Source organism: Bombina bombina, chromosome 3 (genome assembly GCF_027579735.1).
Source record: "Bombina bombina isolate aBomBom1 chromosome 3, aBomBom1.pri, whole genome shotgun sequence".
Lineage (NCBI taxonomy): Eukaryota > Metazoa > Chordata > Amphibia > Anura > Bombinatoridae > Bombina > Bombina bombina.
The window spans coordinates 502,397,225-502,424,937 of NC_069501.1; the positions used below are offsets into that span (position 1 = coordinate 502,397,225).

A 27,713-nucleotide genomic window follows, 5' to 3' on the forward strand; every position below is an offset into this window, starting at 1 on the left:
CTCTATTTCACATGAGGCCTCTTCAGCTTTGTATGCTGTGTCAATTGTGCAGGAATTATACTCAGATATTCTTAAATTCCAGCACTCACCTCTAACTTGGTGGCTGAATCCCGAGTCTATTATTCAGGGGGCTTATTTTGCTCGTCCTACTTGGTCTGTGATCAGCACAGATGCAAGTCTTTCAGGTTGGGGAGCTGTTTAGGGGTCTCTGACAGCACTGGGGGGTTTGGAATCCTCCAGAATCCTCCCAGTAAGCTGTCTAAAACTCTAAAGCAAGTGTGACAACAAAAAACAAATATATTAATAGCTTTACCATCCTCAAGAAATGTAACGTACCACAGTGTAGCATCAATGGCATTAAAAGGACAAGTGGTTACAGATGAGGTATACCTTCGGGGGGAAGGAGGGTGGAGTAAGCCAATTACCTAATATCATGTGCGGGGGGGGGAGGGGATAATATTTTAGGGAATTGTTAGTTAACCAATTTGTTCGGGATTCCCAGAGGAACATGCCTCTGCTATTTCTTTAGCCTCTTGGTTAAAACTTTTGATTCACAGAGCTTATGTGGAGGCATGACACAGTCTGCCACAGAGAATTACAGCTAATTCTACTATATCTGTTGCCACATCTTGGGCTTTCAAGAATGAAGTTTCGGTTGATCAAATTTGCAAAGCAGCCACTTGGTCTTCTTTGCATACCTTTAGTAAATTTTACCTTTTTTTATGTTTTTGCTTCCTCAGAAGCAGCCTTTGGTAGAAAGGTCCTTCTGGTATTTGTCTCAGTTTGATGATTGTGCCTATATTTTTAATTATATTTTCTTTTGGGTTATGAATTCAATTTCTTAGCGAAAAAAGCAGTTTTTTCAAACCCTCCCTTTATTGCTACTTGTGGACTTCCACGGCTTGGGTATTAGATCCCATATGTAACGGATTGTGGACTCTCACAACTTATATAAAAGAAAACATAATTTATACTTGCCTGATAAATGCATTTCTTTCATGGTGGCGACAGTCCACAAGCCCCGACCCTTTTGGGGTTATTTTGTTTTGAGCACATCTTTTTTTCATGCTCCTACTTTTTTTGGCTCTTACTCCTTCTTACACCTCACTGCTTGGCTATTCCTTAAACTGAGGTAAGTGGGAGGGGTTTTATAGGCTTTTTGGCATTTGGGAAACTTTGCCTCCTCCTGGTAGGAATGTATATCCTATATATAAAGATATATAAAAAGATATATCAGGCAAGTATAAATTATGTTTTTTTCCTGCATGTTTTAAGTAAATAGTTCAATTATTCATGTTCTATGATTTTTAAATTAGGAATTTAATTGTGCACATTTGTAATATCTACAGTTTGCATCTCCTTCCTATATAAAATGCAATATATGTCCCTTAGCAAGACACTATTTTGAGCCCAGACAGTTTTAGATAATCAGCCCCTAGGGGCCTGATTCTGTAAAGCTCTGGTGGGCTCGTGAGATTCTTTAACCCCTTAAAGGGACACTAAACCCAAAAATGTTCTTTAATTATTCAGATAGAGCATGCAAATTTAAGCAACTTTCTAATTTACTCCTATTATTAATTTTTTTTCGTTCTCTTGCTATCTTTATTTAAAATAAAAATAGCAAGAGAACGAAGAAAAATGGATAATAGGAGTAAATTTGAAACTTGCTTAAAATGTAATTTTCTATCTGAATCATGAAAAAAAAATATTTGGGTTCAGTGTCCCTTTAATGACCAGCGCCGTACCCTTACGACGCTGGTCGTTATGCCCTTGCAGTCCTGGGCTTCTCTCTGACGCAATCTCGCTTAAAATTGCGAGATTAAGCTATTTCTGCATGCCCCACAAGTGGGGCACTGCAGAAATAGAGTTGCAGAGTTACCAAAGTAGAGAGTGCCCCTCTGTGCCCCTCTCTGCATTGGACAGTGGTGGGACCGATCGTTGGTGGGTGGGAGCGTAAGGAAGGGAGGTGGGTGGGCAGCCCATCGCTGGAGTACCCGGGAGGAGGGTGGGAGTGGGTGGGACCGCTCGGCCAAGCTACAGGGGAAAAAAAAAATTAAAGTTGCGTCATGGGGGGAGGAGGGGCAATGAGGGGGTCATATGTGGGATCATTTGAGAAAAAGGGATCTGGGAGGGGGGGCAGCTACACTACAGAAAGATGGATATTATATATATATTTTAAATGGCTAATTCTCCAACATAGGTGTGTCCGGTCCACGGCGTCATCCTTACTTGTGGGATATTCTCTTCCCCAACAGGAAATGGCAAAGAGCCCAGCAAAGCTGGTCACATGATCCCCCCTAGGCTCCGCCTTCCCCAGTCATTCTCTTTACCGTTGCACAGGCAACATCTCCACGGAGATGGTTAAGAGTTTTTTGGTGTTTAAATGTAGTTTTATTCTTCAATCAAGAGTTTGTTATTTTAAAATAGTGCTGGTATGTACTATTTACTCTGAAACAGAAAATAGATGAAGATTTCTGTTTGTAAGAGGAAGATGATTTTAGCAACCGTTACTAAAATCGATGGCTGTTTCCACACAGGACTGTTGAGATGAAGTAACTTCAGTTGGGGGGAACAGTGTGCAGACTTTTGCTGCTTGAAGTATGACACATTTCTAACAAGACTTGGTAATGCTGGAAGCTGTCATTTTCCCTATGGGATCCGGTAAGCCATTTTATTAACAAGATATAAAGGGCTTCACAAGGGCTTTAAAGACTGGTAGACATTTTTCTGGGCTAAAACGATTATTTTATAAGCATGTTTAATGGTTTATAGCTTTGAGGAGTTATTTTAATCTTGGGAATTTTGTTAAAAAAACGGCAGGCACTGTATTGGACACCTTTTTCACTGGGGGCCTTCTCTAATCATAGGCAGAGCCTCATTTTCGCGCCACTAATGCGCAGTTGTTTTTGGGAAGCAAGGCATGCAGATGCATGTGTGAGGAGCTCAGATACACAGAAAAAGCTTGCTGAAGGCGTCATTTGGTATCGTATTCCCCTCTGGGCTTGGTTGGGTCTCAGCAAAGCAGATACCAGGGACTGTATAGGGGTTAAATATAAAAAACGGCTCCGGTTCCGTTATTTTAAGAGTTACAGCTTTCAAATTTGGTGTGCAATACTTTTTAGGCTTTAAGACACTGTGGTGAAATTTTGGTGAATTTTGAACAATTCCTTCATACTTTTTCGCATATTCAGTAATAAAGTGTGTTCAGTTTAAAATTTAAAGTGACAGTAACGGTTTTATTTTAAAACGTTTTTTTGTACTTTGTTATCAAGTTTATGCCTGTTTAACATGTCTGAACTATCAGATAGACTATGTTCTGTATGTGAGGAAGCCAAGGTTCCTTCTCATTTAAATAGATGTGATGCATGTGACAAACAATTTAGAGAAAATGATGCCCAAGATGATTCCTCAAGTGAGGGGAGTAAGCATGGTACTGCATCATCCCCTTCTGTGTCTACACCAGTCTTGCCCACACAAGAGGCCCCTAGTACATCTAGTGCGCCAATTCTTCTTACTATGCAACAATTAACGGCTGTAATGGATAATTCTATTAAAAACATTTTAGCCAAAATGCCCACGTATCAGCGAAAGCGCGACTGCTCTGTTTTAGATACTGAAGAGCATGAGGGCGCTGATGATAATGGTTCTGACATGCCCTTACACCAGTCTGAAGGGGCCAGGGAGGTTTTGTCTGAGGGAGAAATTTCAGATTCAGGAAAAATTTCTCAACAAGCTGAACCTGATGTTATTACATTCAAATTTAAATTGGAACATCTCCGCGCTCTGCTTAAGGAGGTGTTATCTACTCTGGATGATTGTGACAATTTGGTCATCCCAGAGAAATTATGTAAGATGGACAAGTTCCTAGAGGTCCCGGTGCCCCCCGAAGCTTTTCCTATACCCAAGCGGGTGGCGGATATTGTAAACAAAGAATGGGAAAGGCCCGGCATACCTTTTGTCCCTCCCCCTATATTTAAGAAATTGTTTCCTATAGTCGACCCCAGAAAGGACTTATGGCAGACAGTCCCTAAGGTCGAGGGGGCGGTCTCTACTCTAAACAAACGCACCACTATCCCTATAGAAGATAGTTGTGCTTTCAAAGATCCTATGGATAAAAAGTTAGAAGGTTTGCTTAAAAAGATGTTTGTTCAGCAAGGTTACCTTCTACAGCCAATTTCATGCATTGTTCCTGTCACTACAGCAGCGTGTTTCTGGTTCGATGAACTAGAAAAGTCGCTAGATAAAGATTCTTCTTATGAGGAGATTATGGACAGAATTCACGCTCTTAAATTGGCTAACTCTTTTACTCTAGACGCTACCTTGCAATTAGCTAGATTAGCGGCGAAAAATTCAGGGTTTGCTATTGTGGCGCGCAGAGCGCTTTGGCTAAAGTCTTGGTCAGCGGATGCGTCTTCCAAGAACAAATTGCTTAACATACCTTTCAAGGGGAAAACGCTGTTTGGCCCTGACTTGAAAGAGATTATTTCAGATATCACTGGGGGAAAGGGCCACGCCCTTCCTCAGGATAGGTCTTTCAAGGCCAAAAATAAACCTAATTTTCGTCCCTTTCACAGAAACGGACCAGCCTCAAGTTCTACATCCTCTAAGCAAGAGGGTAATACTTCTCAAACCAAGCCAGCCCGGAGGCCAATGCAAGGCTGGAACAAAGGTAAGCAGGCCAAGAAACCTGCCACTGCTACCAAGACAGCATGAGATGTTGGCCCCCGATCCGGGACCGGATCTGGTGGGGGGCAGACTTTCTCTCTTCGCTCAGGCTTGGGCAAGAGATGTTCTGGATCCTTGGGCCCTAAAAATAGTCTCCCAAGGTTATCTTCTGGAATTCAAGGAGCTACCCCCAAGGGGAAGGTTCCACAGGTCTCAATTGTCTTCAGACCACATAAAAAGACAGGCATTCTTACATTGTGTAGAAGACCTGTTAAAAATGGGAGGGATTCATCCTGTTCCATTAAGAGAACAAGGGATGGGATTCTACTCCAATCTGTTCATAGTTCCCAAAAAAGAGGGAACATTCAGACCAATCTTAGATCTCAAGATCCTAAACAAATTTCTCAGGGTTCCATCGTTCAAAATGGAAACCATTCGAACAATTCTTCCTACCATCCAGGAAGGTCAATTCATGACCACGGTGGATTTAAAGGATGCGTATCTACATATTCCTATCCACAAGGAACATCATCGGTTCCTAAGGTTCGCCTTTCTGGACAAACATTACCAGTTCGTGGCACTTCCATTCGGATTAGCCACTGCCCCAAGAATTTTCACAAAGGTACTAGGGTCCCTTCTAGCGGTGCTAAGACCAAGGGGCATTGCAGTAGTACCTTACTTGGACGACATACTGATTCAAGTGTCGTCTCTGCCACAAGCAAAGGCTCATACGGACATTGTCCTAGCCTTTCTCAGATCTCACGGGTGGAAAGTGAACGTAGAAAAAAGTTCTCTTTCTCCGTCAACAAGAGTTCCCTTCTTGGGAACAATAATAGACTCCTTAGAAATGAAGATTTTTCTGACAGAGGCCAGAAAATCAAAACTTCTAAGCTCTTGTCAAGTACTTCATTCTGTTCTTCTTCCTTCCATAACGCAGTGCATGGAAGTAATAGGTTTGATGGTTGCGGCAATGGACATAGTTCCTTTTGCGCGAATTCATCTAAGACCATTACAACTGTGCATGCTCAGACAGTGGAATGGGGATTATACAGACTTGTCTCCGACGATACAAGTAGATCAGAGGACCAGAGATTCACTCCGTTGGTGGCTGACCCTGGACAACCTGTCACAAGGGATGAGCTTCCGCAGACCAGAGTGGGTCATTGTCACGACCGACGCCAGTCTGGTGGGCTGGGGCGCGGTCTGGGAACCCCTGAAAGCTCAGGGTCTTTGGTCTCGGGAAGAATCTCTTCTACCGATAAACATTCTGGAACTGAGAGCGATATTCAATGCTCTCAAGGCTTGGCCTCAGCTTGCAAAGGCCAAATTCATAAGGTTTCAATCAGACAACATGACGACTGTTGCGTATATCAACCATCAGGGGGGAACAAGGAGTTCCCTGGCGATGGAAGAAGTGACCAAAATAATTCAATGGGCGGAGAATCACTCCTGCCACTTGTCTGCAATCCACATCCCAGGAGTGGAAAATTGGGAAGCGGATTTTCTGAGTCGTCAGACATTTCATCCGGGGGAGTGGGAACTCCATCCGGAAATTTTTGCCCAAATAATTCAATTGTGGGGCATTCCAGACATGGATCTGATGGCGTCTCGTCAGAACTTCAAGGTTCCTTGCTACGGGTCCAGATCCAGGGATCCCAAGGCGACTCTAGTGGACGCACTAGTAGCACCTTGGACCTTCAACCTAGCTTATGTGTTCCCACCGTTTCCTCTCATTCCCAGGCTGGTAGCCAGGATCAAACAGGAGAGGGTATCGGTGATCTTGATAGCTCCTGCGTGGCCACGCAGGACTTGGTATGCAGACCTGGTGAATATGTCATCGGCTCCACCATGGAAGCTACCTTTGAGACAGGACCTTCTTGTTCAAGGTCCGTTCGAACATCCGAATCTGGCCTCACTCCAACTGACTGCTTGGAGATTGAACGCTTGATTTTATCAAAGCGAGGGTTCTCAGATTCTGTCATTGATACTCTTGTTCAGGCTAGAAAGCCTGTAACTAGAAAAATCTACCATAAAATATGGAAAAAATATATCTGTTGGTGTGAATCTAAAGGATTCCCATGGAACAAGATAAAAATTCCTAAGATTCTATCCTTTCTTCAAGAGGGTTTGGAGAAAGGATTATCTGCAAGTTCTTTGAAGGGACAGATTTCTGCTTTATCTGTTTTACTTCACAAAAAGCTGGCGGCTGTGCCAGATGTTCAAGCTTTTGTTCAGGCTCTGGTTAGAATCAAGCCTGTTTACAAACCTTTGACTCCTCCCTGGAGTCTCAATTTAGTTCTTTCAGTTCTTCAGGGGTTTCCGTTTGAACCCCTACATTCCGTTGATATAAAGTTATTATCTTGGAAAGTTTTGTTTTTGGTTGCAATTTCTTCTGCAAGAAGAGTTTCAGAGTTATCTGCTCTGCAGTGTTCTCCTCCATATCTGGTGTTCCATGCAGATAAGGTGGTTTTGCGTACTAAACCTGGTTTTCTTCCGAAAGTTGTTTCTAACAAAAATATTAACCAGGAGATAGTCGTGCCTTCTTTGTGTCCAAATCCAGTTTCAATGAAGGAACGTTTATTGCACAATTTGGATGTAGTTCGTGCTCTAAAATTCTACTTAGAAGCTACAAAGGATTTCAGACAAACATCCTCTTTGTTTGTTGTTTATTCTGGTAAAAGGAGAGGTCAAAAAGCAACTTCTACCTCTCTCTCTTTTTGGCTTAAAAGCATCATCCGATTGGCTTATGAGACTGCCGGACGGCAGCCTCCTGAAAGAATCACAGCTCACTCCACTAGGGCCGTGGCTTCCACATGGGCCTTCAAGAACGAGGCTTCTGTTGATCAGATATGTAAGGCAGCGACTTGGTCTTCACTGCACACTTTTACCAAATTCTACAAATTTGATACTTTTGCTTCTTCTGAGGCTATATTTGGGAGAAAGGTTTTGCAAGCCGTGGTGCCTTCCATCTAGGCGACCTGATTTGCTCCCTCCCATCATCCGTGTCCTAAAGCTTTGGTATTGGTTCCCACAAGTAAGGATGACGCCGTGGACCGGACACACCTATGTTGGAGAAAACAGAATTTATGCTTACCTGATAAATTACTTTCTCCAACGGTGTGTCCGGTCCACGGCCCGCCCTGGTTTTTTAATCAGGTCTGATGAATTATTTTCTCTAACTACAGTCACCACGGTATCATATGATTTCTCCTATGCATATTCCTCCTTTACGTCGGTCGAATGACTGGGGAAGGCGGAGCCTAGGGGGGATCATATGACCAGCTTTGCTGGGCTCTTTGCCATTTCCTGTTGGGGAAGAGAATATCCCACAAGTAAGGATGACGCCGTGGACCGGACACACCGTTGGAGAAAGTAATTTATCAGGTAAGCATAAATTCTGTTTTTGTAGCAAACTAACCAAACTAAACCTAAGATGGCCACAAATAGATAGAGGGGGGAGGGTTAGAGAGCTGTTTGGGGGGGGGGGATCAGGGAGGTTGGGAGGTAAGGGGGGATACAACCCTGCAGAAAATATATAATTAAAAATAAATACAAAAAAAAATATTTTTATACTGGCAGACTTTCTGCCAGTACTTTAAAAATGGGGGTCACCTTTGGGGGTGGGGGAGGGAAGAGAGCTGTTTGAAAGAGGTCAGGGAGGATCAGGGGGTGGGATGTGTCAGGTGGGAGGCTGATCTCTACACTAAAGCTATAATGAACCCTACAAGCTACCTAAATAACCCCTTCACTGCTGGGCATAATACAAGTGTGGTGCACAGCGGTATTTAGCCGCCTTCTAATTACCTAAAAGCAATGCCAAAGCCATATATGTCTGTTATTTCTGAACAAAGGGGATCCCAGAGAAGCATTTACAAACATTTGTGCCATGATTGCACAAGCTGTTTGTAAATCATTTCAGTAAGAAACCTAAAATTGTGAAAAAGTTAAGATTTTGTTAGTTTAATCGCATTTGGCGGTGAAATAGTGGCATGAAATATACCAAAATGGGCCTAGATCAATATTTTGGGTTGTCTACTAAAAAATATATATATATAGTTTTGATAGGTAAAAAAAAAAAAGAGAGGCTCTATTTCTGTTTAAATGTAGTGATGGCAAAAATGCTAAAAATGCTCATAAGTTTACATACCCGGGCAAAATGTATGATTTCTTGGCCATTTTTCAGAGAATATGAATGATAACACAAAAACTTTTCTTTCACTCATGGTTAGTGTTTGACTGAAGCCATTTATTATCAATCAACTGTGTTTACTCTTTTTAAATCATAATGACAACAAAAACTACCCAAATTACCCTGATCAAAAGTTTACATACCCTGGTGATTTTGGCCTGATAACATGCACACAAGTTGACACAAAGGGGTTTGAATGGCTATTAAAAGGTAACCATCCTCACCTGTGATCTGTTTTCTTGTAATTAGTGTGTGTGTATAAAAGGTCAATGAGTTTCTGGACTCCTGACAGACCCTTGCATCTTTTATCCAGTGCTGCACTGACGATTCTGGATTCTGAGTGATGGGGAAAGCAAAAGAATTGTCAAAGGATCTGCGGGAAAAGGTAGTTGAACTGTATAAAACAGGAAAGGGATATAAAAAGATATCCAAGGAATTGAGAATGCAAATCAGCAGTGTTCAAACTCTAATAAAGAAGTGGGAAATGAGGGGTTCTGTTGAAACCAAACCACGGTCAGGTAGACCAACTAAAATTTCAGCCACAACTGCCAGGAAAATTGTTCGGGATGCAAAGACAAACCCACAAATAACTTCAGGTGAAATACAGGACATGTGGTGTGGCTGTTTCAAGATGCACTTGAAGAAAGATGGGCTGCATGGTCAAGTCACCAGAAGAAAGCCATTACTATGCAAATGCCACAAAGTATCCTGCTTACAATACGTCAAACAGCACAGAGACAAGCCTCAAACCTTCTGACACAAAGTCATTTGGATTGATGAGACCAAAATTGAGCTTTCTGGCCACAACCATAAACGCTACATTTGGAGATGAGTCAACAAGGCCTATGATTAAAGGTACACCATTCCTACTGTGAAACACGGAGGTGGATCGCTGATGTTTTGGGGATGTGTAAACTACAAAGGCACAGGAAATTTGGTCAGAATTGATGGCAAGATGAATGCAGTATGTTATCAAACAGAACGCCTCATTTTCCACTTCTTGATTAGAGTTTGAACACTGCTGATTTGCATTCTCAATTCCTTGGATATCTTTTTATATCCCTTTCCTGTTTTATACAGTTCAACTACCTTTTCCCGCAGATCCTTTGACAATTCTTTTGCTTTCCCCATGACTCTGAATCCAGAAACGTCAGTGCAGCACTGGATGAAAGATGCAAGGGTCTGTCAGGAGTCCAGAAACTCATTGACCTTTTATACACACACACTAATTACAAGCAAACAAATCACAGGTGAGGATGGTTACCTTTAATAGCCATTCAAACCCCTTTGTGTCAACTTGTGTGCATGTTATCAGGCCAAAAATCACCAGGGTATGTAAACTTTTGATCAGGGTCATATAGGTAGTTTCTGTTGTCAATATGATTTAAAAAGAGTAAACACAGTTAATTGATAATAAATGGCTTCAGTCAAACACTAACCATGAGTGAAAGAAAAGTTTTTGTGTTATCATTCATATTCTCTGAAAAATGTCCAAGAAATCATAAATTCTGCCAGGGTATGTAAACTTATGAGCACAACTGTATGCATAAAAAGAGAGAGTAGATCACACAGGATCAGTGAGATCTAAAAGTCTAGGCAAAACAGCACCTATAAGTCAAAATGATGATAAGATAAGACAAGATAAGATACAGACGATCTATGCAAAAATAATCAAATACATTTAATAAAAATACATACATAATATATATATATATATATATATATATATATATATATATATATATATATATATATATATATATATATATATATATATATAGATAGACATGGAAACATTCAAAACATACAAGTCAGGGGTCCCCATTAGTAAATTAATATATGGATATGGCCAATAAAGTAACCAAAGTGGTGCACCACATATGCTTTATATAGCGATTTATGGTCAAAGAACATATCCAAAAGTTGCTTGAAAAGGATAAGCGAAGCAGACAAGCATTTATGCATAAGTGTTAGCAGGCTCAGCAAAGCAGTCAATGCTAGTAAATTTCTCCAGTTTAAGCTGAATAGTGATAGCGTGATGCAGAAAGTAATAAAGTATCAGCATAAAGCAGGGCAAATCCACAAGCAGATGTTAAATCTTCAGACAACCTGACATATCCTTACAAAGTCACAGTCTATTACCTTCAATATGTGGCAAAGATAGAAGATGTATTTTCCATTCATTTAAAGAACCAGAGGTACTGCACTTTCAGATAGTATTGAAGCAGAACGCATCCAGCGTTATATCCGGTAAACCGGTCAGGTGAATAGTTATCCACATGCAGTCCGTCACCAGCAGGGAATGTTCCACAAGCCACAGAGGGTAATTCGAGTGAGGAGGGGATCCCCCGAACAGGTAAATGTAGCGACAAACCAACGCGTCCCTGTGCGCGATTCACACCGCTCTCGTGGTCGCTCAGAGCTTCTTCCGGGTTGTGATGTCACCCCAGCGAGGTTGCTATTTATTGGATACAGGTGTCACATGACGCTCAGCAAACTGCCGGGATTCTTAAAGAGCCATTACACGGTCACATCAATGCAACACTTATGCAGTCTACTTATTGAGCCTTTTTGCTATTAATAGTTAAATGATCCAACATATCGTGTCCTGCAACCTTATAATATCTGGGCGTCATAAATTAAAGAGGGTACATCTGTTTTTATATAAAGTTACCACAAATAATTCATGTATTTTATAACATCCATAACATAAAATGGCATAATATTTCAAATATTTAAAAAAAACAGGAGCCGATTAATTATATTAAACATTCAAAAATATACAATATGTTATACACTTATTCAGAGTGATGATCACTCACAGACTGTTGAGACTCCGAGGGGAAAACAGGAACACTGCTTTTAATGCAAAATATTAAAGAACGGTATTGTTAAGGTGCATTAAAAGTTGTAACAAAAATTGTTCACCAAAAATTGTATTTTATCAAACCCATAAAGTTTGTAAGTAAATTACACAGAAATAAATCGTATTAAATTTAAACAGCATAAATCACAATTTAAAAGGATAGTCCATGCACAATTTTAAGCAACTTTCTAATTTACTCCTATTATCAATTTTTCTTCGTTCTTTTGGTATCTTTATTTGAAAAGCAAGAATGTAAGCTTAGGCACCAAAAAGCAAATAAGTAGGCTACAGAGCAACTGTGCAAAAAGAAGGGTTTGTTAATCCATTAAAACACACGGATACAAATCACAAAAGTAAGGGCTCAGCTGATCTTACGCACTTCACGCCGTTAGGTGCTTACTCATAGATACTGGGCAGAAGTAAAACCGTTGCTACATTTAAGGGCTAAACAACCAATCATGTACATTCTATAAATGACGTAAATACGCCTATTATACTAATCAGTACATGTGCTTTTGTTTACAAACCCTTAAAGGTGTAGCAGCATTTAAAATCAAAGTTACTATTATTTGCAAGGATAGAAAAATGGCACACATTATATGATCAATAATAATGAATTGGCAATTAGTACCAATGGTACAACAATATAATGTATGTGATAGAAACCTCAAAATAGTGTCATACTCTACCATCTCTATGATTGTATGTACGTACAATCATAGAGATGGTAGAGTATGACACTATTTTGTTTAGCCCTTACATGTAGCAATGGTTTTACTTGTGCCCAGTATCTATGAGTAAGCGCCTAACGGCATGAAACGCGTAAGACCAGCTGAGCCCTTCCTTTTGTGATTTGTATCCTTGTGTTTTAATGGATTAAAGAACCCTTCTTTTTGCACAGTTGCTCTGTAGCCTACATATTTGCTTCTTTACTTACTTGCGGATGTCCACCGCTATTCTTTTGTTGGCTCCACACCGCCCGTTTATGGCTTAGACCTGATTGGGACTGATCATCTGAGCTTGTTGCACACACTGACGGAGGATTACTGCAGCAGCATTTCCTCTTCTTTTCATAAGCTTAGGAGCCGGCCCATTATTCTAAATGCAGTCACCATTCAGAAAGCGCTACCCAGGGTGCTGAACCAAAAATGGTCTGGCTCCAAGAAAACGAAGAAAATTGATAATAGGAGTAAATGTTGAAGTTGCTTATAATTGTGCATGCTGTATCTGAATCATAAAAGTTTAATTTTGATTAGACTGTCCCTTTAAGTAGACTGGGTGTGCAAAAAAACATATAGAAATTTGTACTTATAAGTACAAAATATAAAGCGTAATTGTTGTTTTTCTGTAAAATGGGCTGAACATGGAAGTTCCATAAGCGTATATGAAATTGTTACAACTAAATCGGCATAACTCACTGGTATGTGAGTTATGTCAGAAAAGTATGCTTCTCTGCACTGATTTTATTAATAAATCGCAATGTGATGCTATTATTAGGAAAAATAAAAAATACATTTCATTAGTATTTATTTAAGAGACAGCTTGTGTTTACTGGTATTCTGCTGCCCTCACAAGAATTAAAAACGCTTCTCCTATGGATTGATTTTGAATTTAAGATAAACTTATGGTGGTGTCAATAAAGGATCTATCGTATTTCAGTCTTGTATGTACATGTTTGTTTGTGTCATACTTATTAGATGTGAATTTCTCTTAGCCTTGTATTTAGCTTGTTTAAAGGTGCAACTTAGTTATTTATTTCTGTTGTTTTATTTAGGGTGGTACCTCTTTAAGTATTACTTTGAATTCATAAATAGATCTCTGTACTAAGTTACCTTTGAGTATACTGGTGGCAGACAAAAAATATTAGTGTTTTGACTAATTGTGCAGTTTTATTGTGGATTATGTTTTAACTTATGTTTGCTTTCTCAACCACTAAAGGTGTTCAAAATGAGTTATATATTTTATATATTTAGGGAATAAATTGCAAGATCGATATTGAGCTCATAAATTACTTATGCCCATTAAATACATAGCATGTTTTTGCAACTTTATTATTTGTTTATGCCACTAAAGACATGTTGCTTTTGGATACAGCTACGATGCTAGACCCTGCTGTAAGAGGTAAATATCCCTTTGAATTGTTTAACCACTTATATGCTGTGATGTTAAATCTCAATATTTTATCCTTACTGCAATATAACAATTTTATGATTGACTCTGCAATTCTATAGCGGATTTATATTGACATCCGTTGGATATATTCAGAGAAAATAGTTCATTATCTATTATTGTGAAAGGAGTTACAGCATAAGTAATGAGCTATTCAGTTGCTTGTGTCTCATTAAGATCGTAGCTATGAATCTAGCATAGTTGTGTATATAGACTTGTTGGTCATATAATTGCTTAGTCAACGATACTAACTATATTAATATTAGTTTTTTATGCTATTCAATTATATCTTGATATCGCAAACTTCCCATATCGGTTATACTTTGACTTCTAATTGTTGAACCCTTATCAAATTAGTACGTGTTACTTTGCAGAGGTATCCGTTAGCCAACAAAAGTACTGCTACTATAGGTAAATTTGTTTTTAATGTAGCTATTTCGGATATTTAGCCAGAGGCTCTGGCAAAACTGCCGCTCAGTAAATATTGTGTCACCGTTATAAACCACGGTGACACAATATTTACTGAGCGGCAGTTTTGCCAAAATATCTGAAATAGCTACATTTGGCTAAATATCCGAAATAGCTACATTAAAAACAAAATTTAATAATACTTTTTCACCTTACAGATCTCACTGTTCTGTTTTGGAAAATTAAAAGGTGGCAAGCTTTATCAAAATACTCAAAACACTAATTACTCTGAAAGGAAAAGCTATGCATACGAAAATAACAGTGATTTTAAGGTACAGTGCACTGAAAACAGTGTGATTTGATTTGTATTAGCCATAATATTAAAGTGAAGGTCCATTTTGATGAATTAGTGCCTGGTTTTTAATAAACCTATTAAAAACAAGGGCGCTTTAATTCATCAAAATTGACATTTCACTGTTTTCTTCAAAAACTTACCTTTTAATACTGGCAGCTGCTCCAGCACTTCCTCCGCCCGACGCAAGCCGTCTTTGCGGGTCTAAAATGATGAATCCGGCTTCCTCCAATCACAGCGTTGCATCAGGCCAAGATTCCCCCAGGGAGGAGGCTGTGATTGGAGGAAGCCTGAATCGACATTTCCGACGGCCGGGTGAATCGCTGGAGCGGCATTCAGGATTAAAAGGTAAGTTTTTGAAGAAAACAGTGAAATGTCAATTTTGATTAATTAAAGTGCCCTTGTTTTTAATAGGTTTATTGAAAATCGGGCACTAATTCATCAAAATGGACCTTCACTTTAAAGGAACATGAAACACAAATGGTTTATTTCATGATTCAGATAGAGAATGCAATATTAAAACATATTTCCAATTATAAACAAAAGAAAAATGTACGATATAAAATCATACAATAGGGTGCGCTATATTATTATACTATTATGTGCAAAAAAAAATATATATATATGTGGAATGGATGGTGCAAAGTGGTATAAAAAATCGTTCAAAAAAGTATATAGGATATCCTTTTACAAGAGTGTACCTAAGGAACTGTATAGTTCAAAAAAATAAATAAGTGATTTTACATAAACAATGACGTGTATTTCACAAAAACTTCAATACCTAAAAAATGTACTATATAAATCAAGTGATACAATGTTATTTCTATTGAAAATAGATGAAATATAATTAGGTGGAATAAAATCAGAAAATATATAAAAAACAATACAAACGATTTCACATATAGTGCAGAGTCATTGATAGATAGATGCAATTGTTGAAATCAATAATTCTGGAAGGCTGCTCCACTCCAAACCGGTGGTAGGTCGGTAGAACTGAAAAAATAGAGAGCAAAAGAGAGAGAGCGCCTGATAGTGTAATATCGTCAAGGTCAAGCAAGATACAGGTATAAAAAAATCTCTGCCAAATGGATACTCACAAAGAGCTTGGCACTCGCAAGTAGTGCATGTAGGCGGGCTGACCTTTATACAGTAGTCAGTACACTGAATCTATGGTGGTCGTATCAGAGATCTGTAGTGATAGAAACAGAAAACACAGAAGACCAATAGTGCAATATCGTCTGGAACCGAAATGGACACAGCATAGGATACAGGGTCAGCAAGGTGTATACTCACAATGGAGTTGGCACTCCCAAGTAGTGCATTAAGGCAGGCTGACCTTCATACAGCAGTCAGCGCGCTGATGGTTAATAGCTGTAGTTGGTGGCTGTAGCTGTTATCGGTCTAGGCTTGTCCTCTGCTCACCGGCGTGTGTGTTGAATATTCAGCTATAGCTGGGCTGTTTAGCTGTAGAAAGTGGGTCTTTAAGGTATGCTGTGAACACACCCAAATATGCACCTGCGGCACGTCACAGGCCTCAGGGGACACAGTGCATATAAAATAGTAAGCCACTAGAAATGAGTGACTGAAAAGTATTTATAAAAGAAAATATATTTGAAATAAGGAAGTCAGCGGACAAACTATTAAAAAAAATAATAAAAAGGGTTTTTATTAAGAGCTATAACAACGCGTTTTTATTATCAATAACACATAGAATCAGTTATATTGTACCATGTATGAAAGGTACAAGAACTTTATCTCACATAACACACTTATTATGGTCATTTTTAATACAACGACTTACATCAGTACATGACTTTTAAGACTCTATCAAAATCGGTAGTATTTTAATATACTACCAAAGCAGTAGAATTACAAATTGGATGTTCTTTTTCTATGGTTTATGTGGCCTCATTTGTCCCTACAATTTTTTGACTATCTCTAAGACAGGATAATAACGAGTAGCTCATCATTCAGCAATAGAACAAAATGTTTTTTGTTCGTGGTTTTTAAATCACATTTTTCAACATTGTTTCCATGCATACACAATTTTTCTTTTTCTTATTATATGTAACGAAATTATTTTGTTAGGAAGTCAGCGAAATATTGTATTTTAAATGTAACGATATGTTGGGTCAGCTATTGGTGGATGTTTCAACCAATCGTGACCTTCCTATGTATTTTTAAATGTGGTTTTCCCGCTATACCTATACACTTACCTGATGAAACGGCCAGTGAGCTTTTATCGGCCGAGAAACGCGTTGTTATAGCTCTTAATAAAAACCCTTTTTATTATTTTTTTTAATAGTTTGTCCGCTGACTTCCTTATTTCAAATATATTTTCTTTTATAAATACTTTTCAGTCACTCATTTCTAGTGGCTTACTATTTTATATGCACTGTGTCCCCTGAGGCCTGTGACGTGCCGCAGGTGCATATTTGGGTGTGTTCACAGCATACCTTAAAGACCCACTTTCTACAGCTAAACAGCCCAGCTATAGCTGAATATTCAACACACACGCCGGTGAGCAGAGGACAAGCCTAGACCGATAACAGCTACAGCCACCAACTACAGCTATTAACCATCAGCGCGCTGACTGCTGTATGAAGGTCAGCCTGCCTTAATGCACTACTTGGGAGTGCCAACTCCATTGTGAGTATACACCTTGCTGACCCTGTATCCTATGCTGTGTCCATTTCGGTTCCAGACGATATTGCACTATTGGTCTTCTGTGTTTTCTGTTTCTATCACTACAGATCTCTGATACGACCACCATAGATTCAGTGTACTGACTACTGTATAAAGGTCAGCCCGCCTACATGCACTACTTGCGAGTGCCAAGCTCTTTGTGAGTATCCATTTGGCAGAGATTTTTTTATACCTGTATCTTGCTTGACCTTGACGATATTACACTATCAGGCGCTCTCTCTCTTTTGCTCTCTATATTTCCAATTAACTTTTATTATATAATAATTTGTTTTGTTTTCTTGGTATACCTTGTTAAAAAGGATACAAAGGTAGGCCCAGGAGCTGCTGATTTGGCTTACCCGGTGTTCAGCTAGCTCCCAGCATTGCAGCTTCTTTAACAAAGGATACAAAGAGAGTGAAGCAAAGTAAATAATAGAAGTAAATTGGAAAGTTGTTTAAAATTATATTCCCTATCTGAATCATGAAAAGAAAATGTTGGGTTTCATGTCCCTTTAAGGTTTAAATATACAACTCGCCACTCGCAGGGTCAAGCCCCCCCCCCCTTTTTTTTTATAGAATTCCGTGTTGGCGGAGAAAACCACGTCTAGACAACGGATTTTATATAAACATTCCTTAGGTAAGACGTTTGATGAATTTGACACCCCTTACGTACATACAAATATTTATTGTAATAAATAATAATGCTTTCTAAATCTAATAAAAAAAGAGTTGTATTGGAAGTAAAAGTTTTACAAAATCATAAAGGACACACAACTAAATAAAGTGAATTTAAAGTGAAGGTAAAGTTAGCTCTATTGTATGAGTACATGTTAAAATAATACCAAAATTAATGCTAGTTTCATTCATCATTTTTTTTATTTAGCATATAAACTCACTTATCTCTGTTTTATCATTTCATTTTCAGCGTTTTCAAAACAACCCGTTTTTTTGTTTTGTTTTTCCTTGCTGGTCACGTTCTTGAAAAAGCCAATTGAAAACCTGGCCGTTAGGCGGCCGTCATTGCTTAACTTGACGATTTGCGCATGCGTTGCCATTAATTCCTCCCTTATTATAGAAGCTCGCTCCCGTTTAGCGCTGCAATTTCTTCTTCATTACCAACGATTAGAGTAACGCATGCGCATAGGTAATTGTCGGCAAAATGTGCGCATGCGCAATTAGTTAGGTACACACGAGAACGCTCTTATGAGATACGTATAGAGCGGGTGGGACCGCTCTATACGTAAGAGTGCCAAAAACCAGGAAATGGATGGTGGGAGGAGTAAATACTGGCACAGTAAGTACATTTAAATCGTTTGTAATAAACAAATACTTATTGAAATGCTGGAAAAAAAGTTAGCGATCACACTATTTAGGATCTAAGTAATATAATTAGGCTGAAAAAACATCCATACTTTACCTTCACTTTAATTTAGTTGAATGAATTATAATGTTCACTCAACAATCAACACATTACAGTAAACGAAGGAACGCCGTTCCTATTAAAGTACAATACTGTTCGATATAAATGACCCATCAATTATAAATTCATATATATTGAATTGCTGTTCTAAATCAACAATAACGTTTAAAATAGTATGTCAAGATAAGAAAGGTCATATGGGCGTAGCGAGGAAATGTCACCAAGCTTTTCTCAACTGCCTGTCATATTATTTGGGTGTACAAAGATGGCTGTGCAGCTTTAGCATCGCGACTTTGGTCTCCTTAAGCGAGCGTACCAACATGGCTGGCTTTCGACCTCCGTGAGCTGAGCGCTCAACTGATCGCATCCTGGAAACGTCACCTGCATATTGATACCCAGAAGCATCGTCTGTTTTCATTGGCTTTCCCCATACAGACTGATGAATGCAACCAATCATCTAGTGCCGTTCACCCGGCACCGTGATGGTGGAAGTGGAGCCTTGGAGTGGGTGAGAAAACTCGAGACAGAGGCATCCAAGGCTGACAGGATGTCCGATAATAGTCGGCCATTCTGGAAAAAGAGTACAAAATTACCGGGCAGGTGAGACGGCCTGGGAAGAATAAGCGTCAATGCTCGCATCAGATAGAAAGTAGAGTTCCATATATGGTGTAAGGGAGGGATGTAAACAGCTGATATTAATGACATTTAGGGTTAGAAAAAAAGTGCATTTCAAGAGTTGTGTATTCATGGAATTGTTCTCCAGTAGAGAGGGTGATTGTTTACTATACTGATTTGTGAAATAATAGTTTAAACAGGAAGGCAAACTGGCAATTTATTTCTATAAATCCAACACCAAATAAGCTGCTTACAGTGTTTATAAGTTTATTATTTGTTTTCTCATAGTATACAGCCTGTGTATGGTGCCCAGCATCCTCCTCTTGATCACCGGCTTAATAAGAGGTATTAGTAATTGTTTGTTTATGTTTAAAAGGTCATGCAACCCAAATAAATTCTTTCATGATTCAGATAGATAATGCAATTTTAGAGAAGTTTTCAATTTACTTCTATTATCAAATTTGCTTTGTTCATTTGTTATTCTTTGTTGAAGAGACATCTAGATAAGTAGAGTGTTGCATGCCTGGTGCACTACATGACAGGAAATATTGCTGTCATCTAGTGTTCTTGCTAATGTATAATAATGTTGCAAAACTGCTGTCATGTAATGCTGCAGACACGTGCACACTCCTGAGCTCACCTTCCTGCTTTTCAACAAAGGATAGCAAGTAAACGAAGAAAAATTGATAATAGAAGTAAATTGGAAAGGTGTTTAAAATTATTTTTTCTATGTGAATCATGAAATAAGAAAACTTGGGTTTTTGTCCATTTAACCACTTCCTATTAGATCATTCATTTTTTGGAAATTGTATTTATATTTAACCATTTTTACAGTTTTTTATCTGATCGCACAAGGGGACACCCACTTCATCATAAGAACAGAAAGGCCTCCAGTTTCCATGAGTTTGCAAAGAACACAAGTGATGCATGGGATATTGAAGACGATGGAGAAGAGGTTCAACACACTCCGACATATCAACCCCTCAACTCCAAGGTGGCACAAGTGACCGCTGCACAGGTCATAGAAAGTCATTTAAAATTGCAAGAAGAGGCTCCTTTTCAGACTGCTGTGATAAAATCAATGAGTGAAGACCATCTGCATAGGACAACCACAGGTGTGCTTACACCATCAATTTATTCTAAGGGCTCGATGATTGAAAGCTCTCTGGGTAGGCAAGATTATTAAAGAATGCTCGCCAGTCCTTTTATTTCCCTGGTGGAATGATCTAAAGCCACTTTTTACCCTGAAAACGGGGTGTCTTGCTAAGGGGCGAATACTGCATTTTCATATAAAAAATGCACAATTCAATTTGTTTTTTAAACATCATACAAAACAAATATTTGAACCAATCACACAAAAATAAGCAGGGAACAATTGTACTGTTAAGGTGCATAAAAAATCGTAACAAAATTCTTCACCAAAAATCGTATTTTAAAAGAAATGTAAAATTTGTATGTAATTTACACAGGAATAAATCAAATTAAATATGCACAGCGCAAATAGTAATTTTAGTACACTGGATGTGCAAAAATCACACAGAAATTTTTACTTATAAATACAAAATACAAGCGTAATTGTTTTTGTTTCGTAAAATGGGCGTATATGAAAATGTCTCTAATCCCAGCCTAATTCTATAAATATTTTTCGCACTGCAGATATCAGTTTTTTTCTCGCCAAATAAAAGGTGGTAAGCTTTTCTCAGAGCACACAAAATAATTATTACCCTAATAGACACATATATACGAAAATATAGGCGAATGCAAGATGCTCTATGCAGAAAGCAGCATAATGTGAGTTATATTGGCTGCGGGATTTTAATTTTAATGTGCTCCCCCTGCTCCCTACTAACTTTGCTCGAAGGAATGAAGTGTCCCTATCCAGCGAGCTCCAATACTTTTAATAGGAGCCATCTCGCCACTCGCAGGGACTGTCCCTTTTTTACGATCATTCGACCGGGGCAGCCCTGTGAGAGTCGGCGAGAAAAAGTGGCTTTGAGCAGGCGACGTTTATATCATCGAGCCCTGAGTCTTGTAGCTATTTTGTGATTTGCTTGAAAGTGAAATCTGCATAGTAGTTTATCCTCCACCAAGTGATGTTGTCTTCTTAGAGGGACAGTAGACACCTTGTATTTACAACATTACAATCTTTCAATAGATTAACAAACCTGCAGAGTATGAACTATAGGAGTACAGATTAACAACTTGTTTGCTGCAGCTGTTTTTTTAAATGGGCAAACTCCACCCAACACTTTACCTATTTGGAGAAGCTAATCTCGACTTAAAGGGCTTTCTATTCTCATTGTGTTAACAAAATTCCTTGTTTGGCGTCAACCGAAAAGATAAAATAAACTGCCAATTTAAGGACATAAATGGCAAGGTTATGCTCTCACAGTTTGCAGGACTGGAAAATCCACAATTTTTCAGACTTAAAGGTACATTAAACCCAATTTTTTTTCTTTCATGATTCAGATAGAGAATACAATTTTAAACAACTTTCTAATTTACTTCTATTATCTAATTTGCTTCGTTCTCTTGATATTCTTTCCTGAAAAGCATATCTAGATAGGCTCAGTAGCTTCTGATTGGTGGCTGCACATAGATGCCTCATGTGATTGGCTCATCCATGTGCATTGCTATTTCTTTTACTAAGGATATCTAAAGAATGAAGCAAATTAGATAATAGAACTAAATTGGAATGTTGTTTAAAATGGTATTCTCTGTCTCAATAATGAAATAAAATTTTTGAGTTTAATGTCCCTTTAAAGGGACAGTAAAGTTAAAATGAAATTTTTATGATTAAGATAGTGATATTAAACAACTTTGCAATTTACTTTTGTTATTAAATTTGCTTTGTTCTCTTGACATCCTTTGTTCGGAGTAAAGCTAGGTGGGCTAATAGAAGCTCTGGACAGTGAACTTGTCTTTAGCAGTCTATGGTATTTGTGTTTGTATCTGTATAATATTTATGTAAACAATGTTGCAAACACTGCTGCCAGATGGCTAAAGAAACATGCATGCTCCTTAGTTCACATTGGATTACTCTTTAATAAAGGATACCAAGAAAACTAAGCAAAATTGATAACCTAAGTAAATTGTAAAATTGTTTAAAATTTCATACTCTATCCAATATAAGTTTAATTTTGACTTTACTGGCCCTTTTTAAATTACAGGAAAAGGGGGCAAAATAAATAATAAAGCCATATTTCAAAGTTGTTGTACTGTGCACAGTTAAAGGGACATAATACTAATATGCTAAGTCACTTGAAAGTGATGCAGCATAACTGTAAAAAGCTGACTGGAAAATATGACCTGAGCATCTCTATGTAAAAAAGGAAGATATTTTACCTCACAAGTTCCTCAGCTCACCAGAGTAAGTGCTGTGTAAAAAGTTATACTCAGCTGCTGTCCAGCTGCAGGTAAAAAAAAATGAAGAAATAAACTGCAGCCAATCAGCATCAACAGTGCTGAGGTCATGAACTCTTTTACTGTGATCTCATGAGATTTCATAGTAAACTTCCTTAAAGGGACACTGTAACCAAAAATTTTCTTTCGTGATTCAGATTGAGCATGAAATTTTAAGCAACTTTCTAATTTACTCCTATTATCAAATTTTCTTCATTCTCTTGGTATCTTTATTTGAAATGCAAGAATGTAAGCTTAGATGCCGGCCCATTTTTGGTGAACAACCTGGGTTGTCCTTGCTGATTGGTGGATAAATTCATCCACCAATAAAAAAGTGCTGTCCAGAGTACTGAAACCAAAAAAAAGCTTAGATGCCTTCTTTTTCAAATAATGATAGCAAGAGAACGAAGAAAAATTGAAAATAGGAGTAAATTAGAAAGTTGCTTAAAATTTCATGCTCAATCTGAATCATGAAAGAAACATTTTGGTTACAGTGTCCCTTTAAACTGAATAGGGAAATAACATGAGAGTGCACGAGGCTTACTCCCTTGCCTGTCCTGGGACAGGCATACTGATTTGCTGCTTAAAGACCTTTACAATGGGGTGTGAATACTTCCTTTTTTACATAGAGACGTGCAGGTGATATTTTCTAGTCAGTGTTTTACAGCTATGCTGCATCACTTTCAAGTGTTTAAACATTTGGGTATCATGGCCCTTTAAGCATTTTATATTGCAATTTCTATGTGTTTACTGTCCCTTTTGCGTTATTGAAATAGTTTTTATTTTTTTTATTTAAAAAAAACCCTGAAACTAGGAATGGGCAAAAGTTTGGGATTTGGCCCAAATATGTCTGCAGGCAGCGGCATTCGTTTTGGCGCCGGATATATCATTGTGAAAGAGAAACACACAGAGATCTGTGCAAATCCAGATGTTTGTGTGTTGCACTTATACACTGATATATCCGGTACTGAAACAAAACAAATGCCTCTACCTGCAGCCATAAACCAAAATTTTGCCCATCACTACCTGAAACATTTTTTTTCTAAGATTTTGTTGCATTGTTTTTCACAAATTTCATTATGTATACGGATAACATGACATTTTCAGATTAGATCTCTCTCAACAATAATCAATCCTGGCAATAATGCACACAACTAGCCTAAAGATGTTCACTAACTGCTTAAAGCTGTTGATTTTTGAGTGCATACATTTAAATCTGCTTGACTCCTTAAGTAATTTGTTATAAATAATTCCATTTCCTTCAGATGATTCTTCTAACAGAAACCCTCTACAGAAGCAGCAGTCCCTCCCACTCCGCCCTATCATCCCACTTGTGGCCAGAATATCTGACCAGAATGCATCTGGAGCACCCCCTATGACAGTGAGGGAAAAAAGTCGTCTTGAGAAATTCAAGCAGCTGCTTTCTTCTCCTAGCACTGACTTGGGTAAGCTTCTGGGTTATACACGTAGAGACACAGGGGCATATCTATCAAGCTCCGTATCCGTATCGTATCTAAAGACCGCTGCTCCATAACCTGTCAGCCTGCCCTGAGGAGGCGGACAGACATTGCCGCAATTCAACCCGATCGAATACAATCGGGTTGATTGACACCGCAAATCTGCAGGGGCACGGCGTTGCACCAGTAATTCAAAAGAGCTGCTGGTGCAATGCTGAACGCGGAAAGCGTATTGCACTCCGCATTCAGCGAGGTCTGTCGGATCATATCCGACAGGCCTTTCATAAATAGGCCCCACAGTCTGTGGTACTGGAATGATTAGTCTTAGTTGAGTTTGTTTTGGATGATGATTTATAAAATATGAGGTTTGAAGAATATAAGGGGTGTGATCAGAGATTTCTGTTACTAAAATAACATCATATTTTCTTTTACAGATGAGCTGAGAAAGTGCAGTTGGCCAGGGATTCCTCGAGAAATACGCCCCATTACCTGGAGACTTCTCTCGGTAAGATGTGGGGATATGGACCTGTACAAGACTCATGGACTTTTACCAAACTGCTAATCCCTCCCCTTCCTTTTATAGGGCTATCTACCAGCCAACAACGAGCGGCGCATGCTGACTCTTCAGCGTAAGCGGGAGGAGTATTTCGGCTTCATAGAACAGTATTATGACTCCCGTAACGAGGAGCATCACCAGGATACATACAGACAGGTATCGAATTTTCATTTCCCTGAGGATACATCTTCAGATGTAGAGAGGAATGTATGTCCTAGAGTCTTATGTAAAACAATATCCTGCTGTGGTGTAATAGTTTTGGAAAAAGTAGATCACTGGAAGAATTGAAAATGGGCGGGGAAAAAAACAAAGTTTGTATTTTAACCTCACATACCCTTTACTTTTCAGATTCATATTGATATTCCAAGGACCAACCCCTTAATCCCACTATTTCAGCAGCCTCTTGTTCAAGAGGTAAGTAAACACTGATCTGTGGCACACATCATTCTCACAGAGCATAAAGGCATACTAATGTTTTTTTAGTAAAAGTTATTTTTACATTTTTTTTATTTTTTTTTATACGTAGTAATACAGGGACATGAATCCATCCCAAGTTTCAGATATAGTGTACAGCTTTTAAAGCCTTTGCACTTTAATTTGCTTCTCAAATTTACTTTGTTGTCTTAGTATCCTTTGTTAAGAAGAGAATACTTAGGTAGATCTGGAACACCATATGGCAGCAGCTTGCATTGTGCAAACACTACTGCCATCTAGTGCTCAAAAGTATAGATATTGTTAAAAATGCATGGCGTTCCAGATATACTAGGTATGCTATTAAACAGGATACCAAGAGAACAAAATAATTTTTAATTTTTTTTTATCTTTTTCAAGAAAGCTTTATTGAAGAATGTATAACCAGTACATACAATGTAAAAATAAAGATAGTTACATATACAACAGTGTTTCGTTAATTTGGAGACCTAAACAGTGTGTCCTTTGCATAGACGATATACAGCAGATTGTTAACCAAGTTGTGTTATAGTTACATAGATCACTGTATGTACAATTTTAAATTACATAAGATATTACCAGTGCAAGGTAAATGAAAAGAAAGTTCAACCAACGAAAGGTAATGTATCCTGCAGAGAAAAGCATGTGTATTTTTGTTAGGCTACAAAGATGATCTTCTGTCTAGTTAGGTAGGGATAATGGGGTATAGTTTCAGTCTATTGTTAAGATTGATTAATGGCTTTGGGTTTAAGGGGAGGGTAAGGTTACCAGCTGTGGGTACAAATGTTGTCTGATAGAGAGAGTCTTCCAATAGGAAGCAGATTGAGTGGTAATCGTTTTTATTTTTATTTTTTTTAACGGGTGTAATGGTATTTTTCCAGTTGGAGGGTTTGAGTGGTTTTCCCTCCAAACTTGGATAGATGGTAGATTGTTCCATTTCCAATTTTTAGGAATCGGTCTCTTAGCTGAGTTTGTCATAATGGTTAATAGAGCTAGACATAACTTACATTTTACTTGGGTGAATTTGTTAAAGAGGAAGAACCAAATAATGAGTTCAAGGCTTATGGATAAGATCTTCTCAATCTCAATTTTGATAGCCTCCCAATATGTTTGAGCGATTGGGCATGTCCACCAAATATGTGTGGGGGTGCCAATTGCTGCACAGCCTCTCCAACATTTTGGTGAAAGCGTGGGGAGGATGGTGTGTAGAGGCGGTATGCAGTATAGTACCATCTATATAATAGTTTAACGTTCATTTCCATTACATGAGGATTTTGTCATATTTGAGAAGATTTGTTGCCATTCCTTTTGGGTTTGAGTGTCACCTATTTCTCATTCCCATTTCTGTGTAAATGAAGGAAGGGACGTGTTGTTTGGTTGCATGAGTAATTGATGTGAGAATGATAGAAAACCCCTGTGGAGTGTATTATGAATACAACTACTCTCGAAGCTGGTCAGGGAGCGTACAAGTTGTGTTTTTTGAGGGTGTTTGGAGAGAAAGTCTGTGAATTGTTGGTGTCTAAACCAGTTAATGTGTGCATTTCCTAGAATGGAGGTGAGTTCGGGTAGGGGTTTGAGTTTCCCATTCTGAGTGGCTGTGAGACAGGGGAGGGACTTAGTGATATGGGGTGATTGGGTTGTTTGGCTAGGAGGTTGAACTAGGGAATCTGGATTTTCGCAAAGGGGTGTCAGCGGGGAAGGTATTGTGGAGATGTGGTTGAATTGTTTGATAGATGTGTCCCAGAGTTTCAAAGTTTCTTTGCTGATTATTGGGATATATGCTGGCACATTTCTTTTGTTAGGGGGCAACCAGCATTTGCTACCAAGGTGGGAGTGTGGGATAATGAGTGTTGCAGAAGGATCCATTCTTTGCGGGGCGAGTGTCGACACCAATGAATAATTCTGGTGTAAAAAGAAGAGAGTCTGTATTGAATGAGGTTTGCGATCCCTAATTCTTTGGGGCGGAACAGTGTAGCGGTAGCTATCCTTGGTCTTTTATGTTGCCATATGTAAGATTATGGAGATTATGGATTAGAGGGTTCGGGATTGGGATCGGTAAATTTTGAGAACAAAATCATTTTAATGATAAAAGTAAACTGGAAAGGTTGTTGTTGTTTTTTTTTAATGCTCTATCTGAATAATTAAAGAAAAATGTTGGGGTTCATATCTCGTTAAAAAGAGTTTTTAAGCTGGATAGCTCTCTTAAATTATAGCATAAAGGGACACGAAACACATTGACAAGACATTTCTGTTGTCTTGCTATAGATTAAAGTACTGTATTAATAGTCTTAACATTTTTAAAACCAACATTAGCTGCAATTCTCTTTCAATAGCCAATCGCCACAAACCACTTAAAGGAGTAAATCCAGGCTTCCTTTTGCAGAAGACAATGCTAGCCACAGTCAATATGTATATATCTGCAATTTTCAGAAAAGGCGGGAAAATAAGTAATAAAGTGTATTGCAAAGTGTTGTTTTTT

At 38.5% G+C, this 27,713-nt stretch overlaps 1 protein-coding gene across 4 annotated transcripts in view; it reads left to right on the top strand.

Annotated features, from left to right (window-relative positions):
* Positions 1-19,156: 19,156 nt before the first annotated feature.
* The window catches only part of TBC1D22B (TBC1 domain family member 22B), a 49,499-nt gene continuing 40,942 nt past the window's right edge, over positions 19,157-27,713 (top strand). Inside the window, exons 1-7 of one of the 4 annotated variants that reach the window (XR_008401361.1) lie at positions 19,157-19,354; positions 19,658-19,714; positions 20,204-20,538; positions 24,037-24,216; positions 24,663-24,733; positions 24,812-24,940; positions 25,133-25,198. Coding sequence is in view for 3 of the 4 variants with exons in the window: in XM_053706874.1 (XP_053562849.1) it covers positions 19,194-19,354; positions 19,658-19,714; positions 20,204-20,538; positions 24,037-24,216; positions 24,663-24,733; positions 24,812-24,940; positions 25,133-25,198 (999 nt within the window). In the remaining variant the exon portion in view is untranslated. The remainder of the gene's footprint in view (positions 19,355-19,657; positions 19,715-20,203; positions 20,539-24,036; positions 24,217-24,662; positions 24,734-24,811; positions 24,941-25,132; positions 25,199-27,713) is intronic. The other 3 variants (XM_053706874.1, XM_053706872.1, XM_053706873.1) reach the window with 3 other exon arrangements.